The sequence below is a fragment of the Condylostylus longicornis genome, unplaced genomic scaffold, assembly GCF_029603195.1.
Source record: "Condylostylus longicornis isolate FDR11 unplaced genomic scaffold, ASM2960319v2 ptg000022l, whole genome shotgun sequence".
NCBI classification, from domain to species: Eukaryota; Metazoa; Arthropoda; class Insecta; order Diptera; family Dolichopodidae; genus Condylostylus; species Condylostylus longicornis.
The window spans coordinates 5,176,528-5,193,145 of NW_026577991.1; the positions used below are offsets into that span (position 1 = coordinate 5,176,528).

The 16,618-nt window shown below is 24.3% G+C and overlaps 1 protein-coding gene across 2 annotated transcripts in view; it reads right to left on the reverse strand.

The window, feature by feature from the left end:
- The window catches only part of LOC129606743 (uncharacterized), a 66,107-nt gene extending 49,864 nt beyond the window's left edge, over positions 1-16,243 (reverse strand). For both annotated transcript variants that reach the window (XM_055517256.1, XM_055517255.1), the window contains exons 1-3: positions 16,100-16,243; positions 6,692-8,122; positions 4,296-4,432 (exon numbers count right to left, since the gene is read on the reverse strand). In XM_055517256.1, coding sequence (XP_055373231.1) covers positions 4,296-4,432; positions 6,692-8,114 — 1,560 coding nt within the window. In that variant the 5' untranslated portion in view covers positions 8,115-8,122; positions 16,100-16,243. The remainder of the gene's footprint in view (positions 1-4,295; positions 4,433-6,691; positions 8,123-16,099) is intronic.
- Between the last annotated feature and the right edge of the window lie 375 nt (positions 16,244-16,618).

Here is a 16,618-nt window from a genome sequence, read left to right on the forward strand (position 1 = left end):
ATTATTATATACTTTATCCTTTCCAAATATAATATTGTGTTTAGCTCGTATTTTAAGAAAAAAGAAATACGATGCGAACGAATTAAAGAGGGAAAAAACCAAAAAGCGAAAAAAAAAAATTGAAATATTCTTTTATTATTCCTTTAAATTTTAAGATGATAGTAAAATTGAATAGAAAAGAATTTGAAGAATAAAAAAAGGACCTCAAAAATATTATTATTGTGTCTGTTTTTTTTTTTTTCATTTTGTTTAGTTTAAAGTTGCTTGGGATATGGGATATTTATACAAAATTGAACCTAAAAGGTCAAATGTACATTTCAAGACCTTTATGTTTTTTATTCTTCTCTTCTTCTTCTTGCTATTATATAAGAAACCATTGGTTAACATTATAAAAATTTTCATGAAAAGAGGAAAATAAAAATAAAGCAAAATTCAAAATTCAAAAATATTAAAAAAAAAAAACAATAAAAATGTTGTTTTAGCTTTTGGCGAATTAAGCTGCTTTCGTTATATTTTTTTTGTTTGTTTGTTTGTTTGAATGAATTTTGTTGAACCCTGTAAGATAACATTCAAATAGAAAGAAAGAAATGTGAAAATATAAAGGAGTTATAAAGAAAATGATCATTATTAAGTTAAAAAGGATTTTGTATTGTATTAGATAAAAAAGATTTTTCTAATTTTATTTTTTTTTTTTTTTTTGTAAATTGTGCACGAGATGTCGTTGTTAAAATTTTTATTATTCTGTTGAGTTATCAAAGTACAATAATTGAGAGAGAGAGAGATACTGAGAAAATATAAAGGTAAATTTTTTTCATCTGTGTAAAGTAAAAGTATATTGTAAAGAAACCATAGATGTTTTTGAATTTATTATACAAATAATAAATAAATTTTAATTAAGCACGTTTTTCTATTCTATTAAGATTTTTATATATAAAGTATACAATCACCAGTACACAAGAAAATTGACGTACATAAATTTATATACGCACATTTTATTGAAATATGTTCCAAAATAAATTTGATTTTGATGAGTGTTTCGTTTTGTGGTATATTAGGAATTGAATTCTGTTGGTTAGCGATTCATGACTTCGAAAATGCAGTAATTCTGGTACTAATATCAATTTATTAATAAAATATTAATATAAGAAATTATATATTTAATAATATTCTTAAATATTTAATATAAAGAAAAAACTACGGGAGGCTAGTCACATACCCAGTTAAAACCTAATGACATAATGAAACTGGGGTATGACTATCTATCATGTTATGCATTAGCCCTATGTTCCTCCTATAGGGACGAAAAAAAATACAGTATTATTACAATTTTAAATTCGCAGGCCTAAAATATTGTTGAATTAAAAAAAAATACCATAGTTTTAATAATGAAATAGATCTGCTATTCAAATCTGGCTATTCCATATTTTATCTTACAATAATTATTGATATTATTTAAATTTTTTTCTGCTTATATGATATGGTCTACCAAATTCCAGGTGTAATACGTCAATTCAATTGATTCAGCTTTCAAAAATTATATTATCGAATAATTGTGGTCGTCAATCCTATTATTCAATAGCTTATAAATTCTAATTTAATGATTTTTTTACAGAATTGTAAAAGTTTTTCTAAACAATCAAGTAATCAAGCATACTCTTAAATAAATCTAAGTCCACTATTCTCACACACTATCTTAATGGAGAATTAATTTTTAATTGCCTATTGTATGAAAAAAACTATATAGGGGTATGAGTATATAGGGGTATGAGTATATGAGGGTATGAGTATATGAGGGCATAAGTATGTGAGGGTAGTATGAGTAAAATATATGAGAGTATACTGTGCAACCTTTACCAATTCTACAAGCTTAAAGGTTTTCAAATTTACAAAATTTTCCAAAATTTTGATCAATTATATTTTACAAAGTAGCTTTGGTTTTTTTTATGCTTGAAATAAAAAAAAAACCGTTAAAAAATCATAAAAAAAAGGACATGCTTTTAAAAATTTTTTTTATCATTGTGGGTTTTTTCTTATTTTGTTTTTTTTTTTGGGAAGAGGCAAAATAAGAATTTCTTTATTTTACCTTTTAAGTTTTCTTTATAAAAAAATTTGAAATTCAAAGATTTCATACTTTAAAAATGCTTGTGTACGTGTGTATATGAAGTCTTAAAAGATAGGGTTTGAATAAAATTATCTTGTGTGTGTTGCTTAACAATAAAGCAATTCAAAAAAAAAAAAAATCATAAAGAACAAAGAAAAACAAAGATCATAAAAGAATGTCCTTTTTTTGTTGTGCAATGTTGTAATAAAAATATTCATTTATTTTTACTTGGTTTCTCATTATAATTTTTCTTTATGAGATTTTTTCTCCAATATATAAGTGTATAGGTGATATACGAATAAAAGGAAGTTAAAGGATTCGTTTATGAAATTCAAATGAATGTTATAAAATCCGTTTTTTTCTTACTCACTTTTTTTTTTATTTTTTCAAACTCTTTTTAATACTATTTTAACAAAACCATTATTAGATTAGATATAGAGGATAAATCTAGAAGAAAAAAAGAATGGGGATGAAATATAAAATAAAGGTGAACCTTAACTGTATAAAGGAAGCAAAGAAGACATTAAAGTTAATCTAGTTGATCAGCTTAAAATGGTCAAACGAATAAATATAATAGACGTGTTTTCTGATTTTGAAAACCAAAAAATTTGCTATGAAATGCGATTGTCTATACAGAGTGCTAAATTCAAAATGGGAATTTCAATTTTAAATAGTATTTTGAATGACGTTTGGTTTATTTGTTTAATGACAGAGGAACACAATTCAAATGTATTTCCCTCCATTACATTTATAATATTAAATATGGAATCCCTTTCGTCCTGTTTCTCAATATTTTTCCTTATTTGATTTTTCTAAAAGAGAATAAGATTTTACATTGAAATCTTTTTAAACTCATTCAATTTTAACTATCAGTCACTTAAATTGATTTGCCTATATTTCACTCAAATATTTTCCGATATAAATACTGAAACCAGGCCAGGAATTGAACTCAGGCTTTATTGAACGTCCAGGAATAAGTAGTGATTTATTTTCTGTAGGGTTTGTTATCTCGTAAAATCGTGACTATATTCTCATTTTGGTTTACAAAATAATTTGTCAAGTCATTGTCCTTTAAAATAATTCAAAATTAATTATTCACTTATTAGATCAAGAATATTTTCAATTAGATATCTTAGTTTATTGTTAAACTAGTCTATATGCGTATAGCTGACATTTTAGCAAAGAGGAAGCAAGAATCTTGAACAAAACATATTGTTAATTCGACATTGTATACCATGTTCATATTGTTTACTAGAATTTTGTAGTTTTCCACTTTAAAATTTATCCTGGAAATAAAGGTTGACAAAAAACTTTTTTTAAGGATGTTATGGATATTTCTTTTTTTACAGGGATGTATGGATACTAGGTAGAAAAGAAAATTGTTATAGCCACTTTGACACGTGTTTAAGAGAAGACAATATGTTGCAAGGATAAAAATAATTTTGTTTTTATTTTTATATTTTACTTTTTTAAAGAAAATTATTCAAGTATTTTAAAACAAAAGATTTTAGAAAAATAATGTAAAAATATGCATTATTTGAATTTTGTTTATTTACATTGGTTACCCTAATATGGTTAGTATTGCAGATTGGTCGGTTATTATCCTGATTGTTTGGTTGTTTAGATGTGAAAATTTCAATGGTATTAAGAAAGAACTAACTAAATGGGGGATATGTTTGTTTCCGAGTAAATATAAGTTTTAATTTGGTCTCAAAAGTAATTTTACATTGTTGTATTGCAATTCACAACTAAGTGAGGTGAATCAAGGACATACACTTAACTAATTATGAAGAACACAAATTCCTAATAAATTTAAAATCTATCCTATTAGGCAGTTATTGCTTGTAACCACAGATTTAGTTACATTTAAAACTTAAAATATTTTACATTTTTTTTGTGATTTATTTAAAAAAAAGCAATTTGCTACATGAGGGACAATGAACTTTATATATATAAACTCAGAAAATGATCAAAAACCAAACATTTTATATGTACTCGTATGTGTATCTCAAGATATTTTAAATTTATTCAAAAAACTTATCTTCAATTTATTATGCAATAGTAGATTTTGGTTAACAAAGGATTTATTTATGTAACTATGTATGTAAATTAGTCAAAATTATAATAAATATCTGTATATATATGTAATGTACATATATAAATTTTTAATATATATGAAAGATTTTTTGCTTACCTGAACAATATCACCATGTTTACCACCACCAGCTGATATTGTAAGCATACATATAAATGGTATACGATCCTGTTTTGGTCGATGTAATTCTAATGAATATGTTAATCCTATATCACCATAATAGGTTCTATTACATCCTGTTTGAGACAAAAAAAGTGAAAAAGAATGAATTTTAAAAAAATTGGTGAAACATAAAATTATAAGTAATTACAATATTATAAAGGAAATATACTTGTATGTATGCACATATGTAAATATTATATGTGTTAGTATAAAAATTAAAGAAAATTCACAATTGATTCCGAAATTGGGAGTCTGACGTACAAATAAAGAATCAAATTTTTATGAATTCGATTATAAAAATTTGTGGTAATTTCTTATTGCCGAAAGGGTTTAACTGTAAATAGCAAAACTCTTTCAATAACGTTATAATAGAGCAGAGTAAGTAAAAAAAAATGTGCCGTTTCGTTTGGTTTAGAAGCGAGGGCTATCTTCAGTTAGTGCTTATTCCGAAGCGACCGCTTAAAGTCACATGATATCACATGTGTTTCTAACTTAAGGAAATATACTGTGACTTGAGGAAACATACCGTGCCACAAAATCATGCAATTACAAACCAAATTTAGTCAAGTTAAACTGAAATCGATTGAGAAATATCTTTAATTTAAATACTAACTAGTACATTATAATATGTACTTTGAAAGCTAAAAATTGCTGTTAACTTAACTTAACTAATGCTTTATGTGCTCAAAAAAATGTTCGGATGTCATTGAGCTCATATATCTACTTTCTTTGACATTTTAATGCACAAAACTTTCTTTGGCTCTCAAATTATAATTTCTTTTTCACTTGATAAGAGCATGCTCTGACAAATCTGAATCTAATCAGTTTCAATCTTTAAGCACAGAAAGCAAAAACGCTCAATGATGGGATATTGTGCTCATGTGAAGTCAAAAAATTAGAACTGCTACTTTATCATATACGTAGTTTTCATTTGGAAATCAAGTATAAAAAATTTACCCATGCACCTGCTCCAAATTATTGCAAAACTATTTTTGTAAATTGTAAAAGTCTTTTAATTTCTTCTATCTTTTGAGGAATACATTAAATTTTTATTAAATTTCCGTAATTCAGTTCAAGATAATTATTATTTTCTAGAAATTTAGGCGGTTTTTTTTTTTTTCAAAATCAAAACGCAAAAATAAAAAAAAAATTGTTTCAGTGCAAATTTTTTGCTCAAAAAAAAAGCAGAGTTTGTTTACAAAAATTTTTTTTCTAGAAACTTTTTCTGTTTTGAAAATTATGTGAATTATCAAAAAAACTAGACTTTCCTAAAATTTTAGTTTTTAAATTTGGTTTTTGTTTTACTTAATGATAAAAAAAAACTGTGTTTATACAAAAGGGTTCATTTCTGTATTGCATTTACCATTAAGTAAATAATGTTATACGTACGTACATAATTTTATAAAGAAAAACAAAAACTTTTATACAGAAAAGAAGAAAATTAAAATAAAACTAACATACTAAATAAAATAATATTTTGGGGGAAAAAAATTACTTTTGCAAATTCATTGGCATGCCAATTGTATTTGAACATAAATGAGATTCATATGATATAACAGTATGTATACTTTGCATAATGTACATAATATAATACGTACATACATAATAATATAAAAGTTTAAATTTTTTTTTTGTTTTACATAAAATTTTATAAAATTTTTGCATATTTAAATATTAAAAAAGAAAATGATTATTTGTGGATGCTTAAACAGCACATTTTTTATAATATTGTAAAAATGTGAAATGTAAAATAAAATTTAAAATATTTAGAGAATGTAAATTTACATTTTTGTATGTTTGTATGGATGAATGAAATAAACTTTTTATAGTGTGTGTATGTATAGTTTAAGTAAACTCAACTTTTAACTTTGATATATGAAAAAACAAAGAGTTTACATATACATTTGTACATATGCATGGTATAGTTTTAAATGGCGCAATTCTATAAAATACTTTTTAAATTTACTTGTACTGAGTGCTGTTATGCAAAATTTACAAGACTCTAAGCAAAATTTTTTTGATTATAAATTAAATTTAAGTTGATTATTTTTGCATAAAGTAAATTTGAAATTTGAACATTGCTTGAAATATTTTTAAAAAATATGTGTGAAAAATATTTTTCATTTGAAAATTATTTGAAGCTGTATAACAGTTTTATTATTTTTAAAATTATGGGCGGATTGTAATATTATTTAGAAATCAAAAATTCTTTTAGAAAATGTTTTTATTAACTGGCTACTTATTACTTATGTAATGTCATTTATAGGCCCAAGAAAATAGAATTTCAGAGAGAGAGAGAGAGAGAGAGAGAAAAAATTAAAATTTTCACTTACTTGTACAAAATCTTGGTTCATCACTACCATCACCGCAATCATTAATAAGATCACAAAATTTATTTAGTGAAACACATCTACCATTTGTGCATGTATATTCAGACATGGAACATTGTTTTTTAAGGCTCATTGGTGATGGTTTTCTACCATCACCACCACTATTATTATTTCTATTTCCACTATTACCACCACTGTTATTATTATTAATACTACTACCAGTATTTGATCTATCTTGTCTACTATTTCCCTTATTACTATTATTTAATTTATTTATATTTATATTATTATTATTATTATTATTATTATTATATGTAATATTGTTATTTGTCACAACAGTTGCTGTTACATTTAACATAACATCATTTTTTGTTGTTGTTGTTAAATTCGTTTTAGTAACTAATAATTTTGGTGCAATTGTTGATGACAATAATAATTTTTGTTGTTGCTGTTGTTGTTGTTGTTGCTGTTGTTGCTGTTGTAATAAATTATATGATGATGATGATCTTCCAATATTATCACTATTATAATTGTTATTATTATTATTATTTTTATTATTTTTATTACGACGCTGTTGTTTTTGTTGTTGTAAATTTGAGCTAGATGATAATACTGCTAATGTAGCTGGAGTTTCTAATAATAAATTGTTATTATTTTCTAAATAAATAGTAGGTTTTTCAATATTATTTATTGTTTGATTAAATGATGGTAATAGTAAATAATTTGATGAAATTGTTGTTGTCAATGTTGTTTGTGTTGTCACAGCTCCTGATACCATTAATGGTATAAATGTTAATAATTTTATTATACCTAATATTATTATTGCTATTCCATTTTTACTATTTTTTATTGTTGACGTTGACGTTGACGTTGATGTTGTTGATGATGATGATATTGTTGTTGAAGTTGTTGATGATGATGTTGATGATGTTGACGTTGATAATAATTGTAATAATGAATTATTTCGAAATTTTTTAAATAATAATAAATTATAAAATAAAAAACTAATTGAAAATTCTTTTATAAAAAAATCATTATTATTTTTTTTTCTTTGTTTTAGTTGATTTTTTTGTTTTTTTTCTTGATTTTTTTGTAGTTGCTCTAATTGTTCTTGAAGAAAATAATTTTTATTATATCGGTGGTTGTAATGATAGTGATTTTCATTATGATAATGATAATGATGATATTGATGTTGATTTTGATAATTATTATTATATTCCTGATCCAGTTGATTTAAATTATTATTATTATTTTTTTGTTGTTGTTGTTTTAGTTGATTTTGTTGTTCTCGATAATATTCGTCTAGTGAAATTTTCATGTTATATGATAAAAATTCACCGGATATTTCCTGTGAATTTTTTAATAATAATTTTAAAGTTGAATTTGTTGTGGTTGTTTCTGGAATTTTTTGTCGCCATTTCGTCATTTTTTTATCTGAAATAAAATAAAATAAGAAAAAAATATTAATATTGTTTTCAAAAATATAATTGTAGAAAGGGAGAGAAAGCAAAATTGGATAAATATTAATTATTTTATTTTTATTTTTCAATTGAATTGAAAAATTCAGTTTTTTCTTGTGCTACTACAACTATAGAAAAAATATTTCATTATTTTTTTATATTTCAATTTCAAGTGGAAGCAAAAAAAAATAAAATGAGTAGGCAAAGAGGAAAGTAAATGCGAGAGGGAAAAAAAATTATTCTGAACTTATTTTTTTGTACTATAAACTACCGTTAAATTTATGAGATAACGAGGTAAAAATATTAAAAAATTGTTTTAAATTTTTTTTCTACATAAGATTACCAAACTGTTATTAATTGCCATATGTATGAGAAATTCGGTTTTAATGTTCAGTTAATTTTTATAAAATTGTTATACTTAGTACATTTGCCGTATTTCACTCTACTAGATCGAGAAATGACATGAAATTTGGATTTCATATACATAAATCGTATAACAGTTTGAATATTAAAGCTTGTCATGAGCTTTTCATTAAACACGTATTATATTTTGTTCCTATTGTTTTCGAGGAGTAGTAAATTTCGAATAATTTCCGAATTAACTCCAAGGTATGTGCTTTTTAAAAGAAAATATTCGTACTATACACATTACCGCGAATCACATATATTCTATTAGCACAAAACCCACAATATAACACATTCTGATCTGAATATAAATTACAATATGGTAACTCTATTAATTTATGCTTTATTTAAAATTATATTATATCTTGTATTTAATTTGATAGTATAGTAATGCTTACATATTATGGAGTATGTATGAAAATATATGTGGTAAGCAAAAATTATCGCCTTTGTATTTGCATATCGCGTACATATACATTTATTGTACTGGTGCTGCTCATATAACGTGATAATGTGGGTTTATACTATTTACAGTTTATTTATAATTATGCATATATACATACATTCGCATGTATAGACATCGCCGTGTGTGCATATATAACAGATATTTTGTTTAATTTAAAAAAAAGAAAAAAAATTTATTATAAATTTCAATGTTATTTAATCGGATTTACATTTTTACATACAATGTTATACATATATAAAAACAGGAAAAATAAAATGAGAAAAATTTATAGGAGAAAAAAGTGTAAAAGAGAAAATAAAAGTGAAAATGAAAATGAAATAAATTTTAATTATATTTCCCTTTTTTTTTTTTTGCGTAGTTTGTTTTTTTTTTTTCACAATTAAGTCGGTCAATCGATATTAAAATTGATGTGAAAAAGAAAAAAGCAAAAGAAAATAGAAAATTAAAAGAAAAAAGTTACAAAATAAAAAAGTATCCTTTTAAAAATTTTCGTGATAAAAGTGCTCCCACTTTTTATTTTTTTTTTTTTAAATTAATTTCGGGTCAAATAATAAAATAGTTATTCATTTCGGTTCTATAAAGTATTTGTATGTAAGAATATATATGGAGCTTTTCGGAATTATTGAGAAGTAGAATAGGAATTTTTGAGATTATCAATTGTATATAGAGAAATGCCGAATTTTTCAATTTATTTATCAGAAAATTTTAGAACAGAAGTGTTAAAATTTTTCTCTAAAAATTCTTTTCACTACTTATTATAATTATTTAAGTTTTCCAAATCCGATTACGATTATTGATTTGAGACTTTATCGGTTATACTTTCCATTATAGAAATATGTGGTCAAAAAATTTAATTAATTAATTGAAATATGGCATTTGATATTCGAATTGAATTTAATTTATTTATATTTTCTTTAATGTATAAATGGCATGGGTAAGTACAATACCGGATCTACCATATATGCAAAGAAAGCATTTGCAATGAGCGTCAGGAAACAGGTGCTGCGATTGAACCTTAAAAAAAAATTAAAAAACCTTAAAAAAAAAATTGGATTTTACAGGGAGAGCTCACTTTTTGGAAAACCGTGTAGGGTGCTGAACAAGTCAGAACCATGCATGGTTAGATATATAGATTAAATTTAAATTAAAAATTTGAAATCATTTTAAAAACTAATTTTCATTCAATTCATTTCGGTATAATAAGAAATGTCATCATGCAAAGCAGCCAACTGAAAATGCTCACAAGTTACAAAATTTAAATTTTACTCATCTATAATAATTTTAACTTAGTTAATTGCATTTAATACTAGGCTTCGCTTGGTAACAAAGTCGAAAATGGTATTTTCAATTAGAGGTTGACATGCGTTTTATTCCCCTTGCCAACAAAGTTTGTTCGCAATCCATTGATACAAAAATCGTTGTGTAAATGCAGTCAATTGTCATTCAAACTTTTTGTCATTATAATATGTATAGTATTTATATTTATTATTTTTTTATTATTAAAGAGAGATATGGGCAAAGAAATTTCCTCCCTCGGACCACCGCAGCCAGCCATGACTTATTGTAGTCCTCCCATATCGCACTTACACTATTTCGGTTCCAAGCAAATACCCGAAGATATTCTTCAGAGAGTTGGACGCGAGCTTCGTAACATTGAGAAAGAATCGCCCAAACCATCTGCACCTCCTAGCAGCCAGAGCAAGACAGTTACACAGAATATGTATCGCCGTCTCCTCATCAGCTTCTCAGAACGTAGACAAAAGGGAGTCCGATTTGCCCAGTTTGTGCAAGTGATATTTCACCGGATAATGTCTAGTGAAGCAGCCAGTAAAGGCACAAACCCGGTCAGTAAATATTATAATATAGTAAATTGAGAAAATTTCCCCAACGAAAATACTGTACGTCCATTATACGCGCCTATAATTTTTACATGATTTTTTTGTTTAAATTTTAATTTATACTCGTACAAAGTAAATTTTAATAGTGCTTACATTTCATATGTGAATTTGTTCATATACACATACAATTTGAATATAATTAAAAAACATTCACTTGTATTGCCTTTGATTTATTTAATAAAAAGTGACTTTGTTGTATTTTTTTTCCACATTTTTCACATAAATATATTTTACATTTTATATAATAAATTTTAATTAATTATAACATCCACAACATAATATACGTGTGTATGTATGTATAAAAGAAAAAAAATATTAAAAATTAAATTATTATGTACATAAAAATTAAGTTAACATTTATTTAATTAAAAATAATTCATTTAATATAAATATATTCTTTCTGTTTTTTTTTTAATATTATTTTTTGTTCAAGGATTTAAATTAATGTAAAAAAAAATTTTTTATTGCTGTACAAATTGTTATCCTTGAAAATAATATTTAAATAATAGTGTGTATGGAATGAATTTTAAAATAATTTTTAAAATTCATTCCATACAATGGAATGAAATTTAAAATAAACTTTAAAATTGTTTTAAAGTTATATAATTATTATGATTTATATGTGGTAATGGTGGTGAATTTTAAATTAGTTAAGTATAATTTTTGTGATTTTCATATTGGCAATATAATGAGAAATAGCATCATTCTTAATTTTTAACTTACATGCGAATGCGTGTTATTTATTGACATTGTCTGCCTAATGACAGTTTACCCGGGACACTGGCCGTTGGGGGTACATTTGGCTAGGCTGGGATTGGTCTTCAACACAACGTGTCGCAGCTGCTAGGAGATGGATAAAAAAGAGATAATTTTCCACTAACTTTGCGAGTGTCTTACTCTGGGCGAAGACAGACTGGTCAAGTGAGGCAGAGCATATGTGACGGGGTTGAACTAGATATCAAAGATTAGTGGGGATTTAGATAGATTGTTCAAGAGAATCACAGGGTGATTCAGGGGTATTCAGGAATGATCACAGGGTAGTTGTAGCAAAACGACATACATTTGCGATGATTGGGGTGGAAAGGACCTGATACACCAGCCACGTCAACCAATCAACTATCCAACTGTAAATCGGTTATCCCAGTTTTGAAAATTCACCTAGAAATCTCCTTTTACTTCTAGTTTAACAAGGAAATGAAAATAAATTATAAAAACATTATCGTATAACTGCAGAAAAAAAGGATGACGTAGCCGAAGAGTTCTGCCGAGTTAAGGCAAAAAAATTAAAAACTTTTCTTTCCGAACTGGACTTGAATCAGAAACTTACGAATGTGACGATTTTTCAAAATTAACAAGTAATGTAATATTTTTTTAAGTTACTGTATATGCGCTCAATTCAATAATTTCGTTAAAACGTTTTATCTTTAGAAATTTAGCCAGAAAATACTCTGCATAATAATTGAAATTTTCTGGAAAGCCGAATAAAGTCAGTATATTGTTATACTCGTAATTCAAAAATTTTAATAGTCTTTTCTCATCCTTATTGAAAATTCCACGAGTTTATGACAATTACTTTAAAAATTTATGTATTCGCAGGAATATATAAGCATTCTATTCGCAATATTCTATTTGATACTGTTAAAATAACCATAATCTAGGTGATAAAATTCTCAATTATTTAAAGTTGCTTTATTATTTATGTATTCTATGATAAATTTTGTATAATACAAACGCCAGATGAACTAATTTTGCGTGGTATATGCAATAAATGCAGATATAAGAACATGTAAGTCAGTGTTATATATGTTTATAGCAATAATAAGGCATGATAAAATTAAATTTAAAACAATTGTATTAGAATTATATTAGAATTTCCTTATAAATTAAAAATATTTTAGAAATTTTCGAAATTTCGCATAAGAATTTTCAAATATTTCAAAAGCGTTTTAATATTAAACTAATAATTCTGATCTCATAGTATTTCTGTTGGATATTAACCTATGATAACCTTATATACACAATAATATTTGTTTGCATATAAAATTCATAATATTATTTGAATATTGTGCTTGCATATATGAAAATCTTTATCTATTTTAAATACTAATTAATTGAATATATGAACGTATTTAGATTTACTATGAATAATTTTAATGTAAAATTACAATGTATACACAAAAATATAGAACGTCATGTGGTCTATTTATTTTCTTTTTGTTTTAGCTATTAGTGATGGATATTATAGTTGCTGTACACAGTTAGACCCAAAATTTGTGCTGATTGCGCTCGTGAGTTTAATTTAAATTAGTTTTCAATAAAATTATAAATCTTATATATGAATTTTATATTCTAGGCTATATAATAAATAATTTAAAGGATATTTTGAGTCTTTTTTGGAAGTCATATGAGCTTATAGCAATATCATTGCAGTATAAGATAATTGAAACAGAAATTTTAATTATTTAAAAAGAATAAGTTGATTTCGTACACTTTCTATTATGCTTCATGTACATAAACGGTTTGTATTACCATAAAATTAAAAAATTAATTTTCAATTTAAATATGGCCTTGTCACTATACCATACATGTACACCATAATACAAACATGTTATTTTATATAGTATATAATATTAAACCACTTATTAGGAAATTTTCATTAATGTTCAATTATGAAATTCAAATATATTTGAAATGAAAAAAAAAATGCTTTATATTTTTAAAATGCACATAATGTGGTTGCATGGTTGTATGTATGTTTGTATTTAAAATTCAAAAATTTTAATAATCAATTAAAAGAATTTTTTTTTGTATTTTTGTTTATGTTTCATAATAACATGTTAGGTATGTAAAATGTAATAGTATAACAGTTGTATATGCACCATAAAATATTTTCCCGAAAATTCAAATTTATTTTAGCTGATGCAGTTGAATTCGATTTAAGAACATTTTGTATATGAAAATTGGTATGTAATTTTTAATTTAAATATTATGATAAATTTTAAAAAATATGTGCTTTAGTTTCAATTTGTCTGTCTGTACTCAAGTAGTCATTAGTATGGCTTATAAAAATTCGAAGTAAAAAACTGGAATTCAATAAGAATATAATTTTCCTTCCTCTTCTGAGCTATGACTTCTAAAATTATGAAAAAAAATTCGATTCCCGGCCAGTTATTTTAACGAAGAATGTCTTCTGTTATCCAATATTAAGAGTTAAGTTCTTAATTAAATTAACTTCCTATCAAATCCTTTGCTATGCTAGTACAAAATTTAATCCTTTTTATAACTTTCTCCTAAATGTATGCAATAAAATTTAATTTTAAGTAAATAATTTTAATTGAATTTTTGTTACTGACATTTTCGAACTTAAAATTTTAAAAACTAACTATATGTATAACTACAGTTAGTTTTGAAACTTACACGTTTTAGATTAACTAACTGTATTCTCCTAAATGTATGTTTTTTTTTTACTCCAAATACAGAAATAAGGAAATATGCTGCATAAAATATGATTAATCTTAATGAATGGATTTTGATTTTTAAATAATTACCAAAATCATAATTTTTCTTTTAATATAATTTGAAAATTTTTTCATATACAATTATATTTGCGCTATATATAACATAGTTAGAATATTTTAATGTTTGTATAATATTATAGCATATAATAATGCCATAATTTCGAAAAATTAAATAATAATAGATTTTGAATGATTATATTGCAGATAGAATTAAATTATTTTTGTTATATTTGGTTTTAAATGTATTATATAAGGAACTATCATGAGATATCCCATATCAATTTATAATAGTTAAATATAATTATTATGATCACCATAATATTACACGTGGATGGTGGTAAAATTAGAATGATTTTTTTTGAAAATAGAGCACAACATTATTTATAAATCATTATTAAAGTGCGGATATTATGTTGTGCTATAGAATATCAATTTTTATTTAACAATGTAAAGTTTTATGTATAATAAAATAACATTAGAGTAAATTTTAAAATATTTTATTCTATGATTTTAGAAAAATTATTTTTTTGGTATTTAGTAACAAATGGTGCATATGTGTACATGTAAATAATTATTATGTTTATTAAATATGATCAGTTTTAAGAATATTATTTGTAGTTTTCTTTAAATAATTTTATAACACTATTCAAATATGTATAGATTACTAGAAAATCATCTTATTTAATTCCAATTATGGTTGTTTCACTCTATTATTTTCCTTTTTTAAAGCTTGATTAAATGAACCATATTGAAATTTTAAATTTTAAAATTTTTTTCTCAAGCTATATTTATAAATGAATTTAATGGGTTAATCTATGTACAGTGATAGGTCTGGTTTGGTTGAAAACCCAAAATTAAATTAGGCCTTTTCCTATTAAAATTTTTAAAAGGTAAATAATACTGCACTATAATTTTTGGATAAAATCACATTTGTATATTTTAAGAAGAGCATTTTAGTCGAAAATTTTAATACGTTTTAAAAAATCTATTATTATCGAAATTTTCGAGTAATACAATTGGTTCCATTAAAGTAGAATTTAAATTATTCAACTATGTATTTATAGTCTTAGTGATGATTAATTTTATTCTATTAATCACAGCTATAATTCTGGGACGCTCAAAAATATTTTACGTTAAACCCATAATCGATAAAATTTAGAAGAATTATTTCCGCGCATTTTACTACGTTTCGTTTTTTTTCTTTATTTCAAATTACAGCCAATACTAGTTAGTTAAAAAATTTAAAATAAAAAAAATCCAATTTTAAAACATTCAATATTAAATTTAAATTAACAATCCCTATAAATATGCAATGGTAATTTAAAAAAATTTTTTAATTTCGTTAAAAAAAAAAAAAATTGTTTTTGCTGTACATTCACAATTTATAACAGGAATTGATTGCTTCGTCCTTTTCAATTTTTTTTTTTTCGAATTTCACCAATTTCGAATAAAATAATTCACTTTTTTTTCATTCTTTTTGAACAAACGGTATAATATAATTTTTAATTTAATTTTTTTTTAAGGGCTGCACCTTTAGTATAGCAATTCGTTTTTTATTAAATCAAATCAATTTTGAAAATTGCTTTAAACTGATGAAAATAAGTTGAATTGCAAAAAAAAAGAAAATTTTAAAATTTTAAATAAAATTTTAACAAAATTATTACCTTTTTTTCCCTATAGTATCGAATTTTAAATGATCCTTTTTCTGAGGAATTTTTTTTTTGGTTCATAAAAGGAAAAAACGACAACCACTTAAAATTTTCACACACTCACTGAATATTTTCCATTAAATTACAAAATAGTTTTCGTTTTTTTTTTATTAAAAGTAAAAAACAAAAAGCAAAAAAAAAGGTTTGAACTCTTGAAATTGAACTCTTTTAGGGTACCGACGAAAGAAAACTATAAAAAAAAATTCATAGTATTTTTCTTATTTTTTGTTTTTGTAGAAAAATCTGTCTCGATCGTATGCTGGGTGTGATGGATTGATTAATGATTGCACTTTATTAGACTGACACAAAATTTATTGTGTTTATTGGGTGACATATAATAGAGAATATAATTTTTCTTTTACTTTTATAATACTATTGTAGAAATATGCATGTGCATACCTACTACATATACAGTATGTCATTTTGTGTATGCATCGCTTCAATTATGCTCTTTTTTCCTGTTTTTCACTGGTT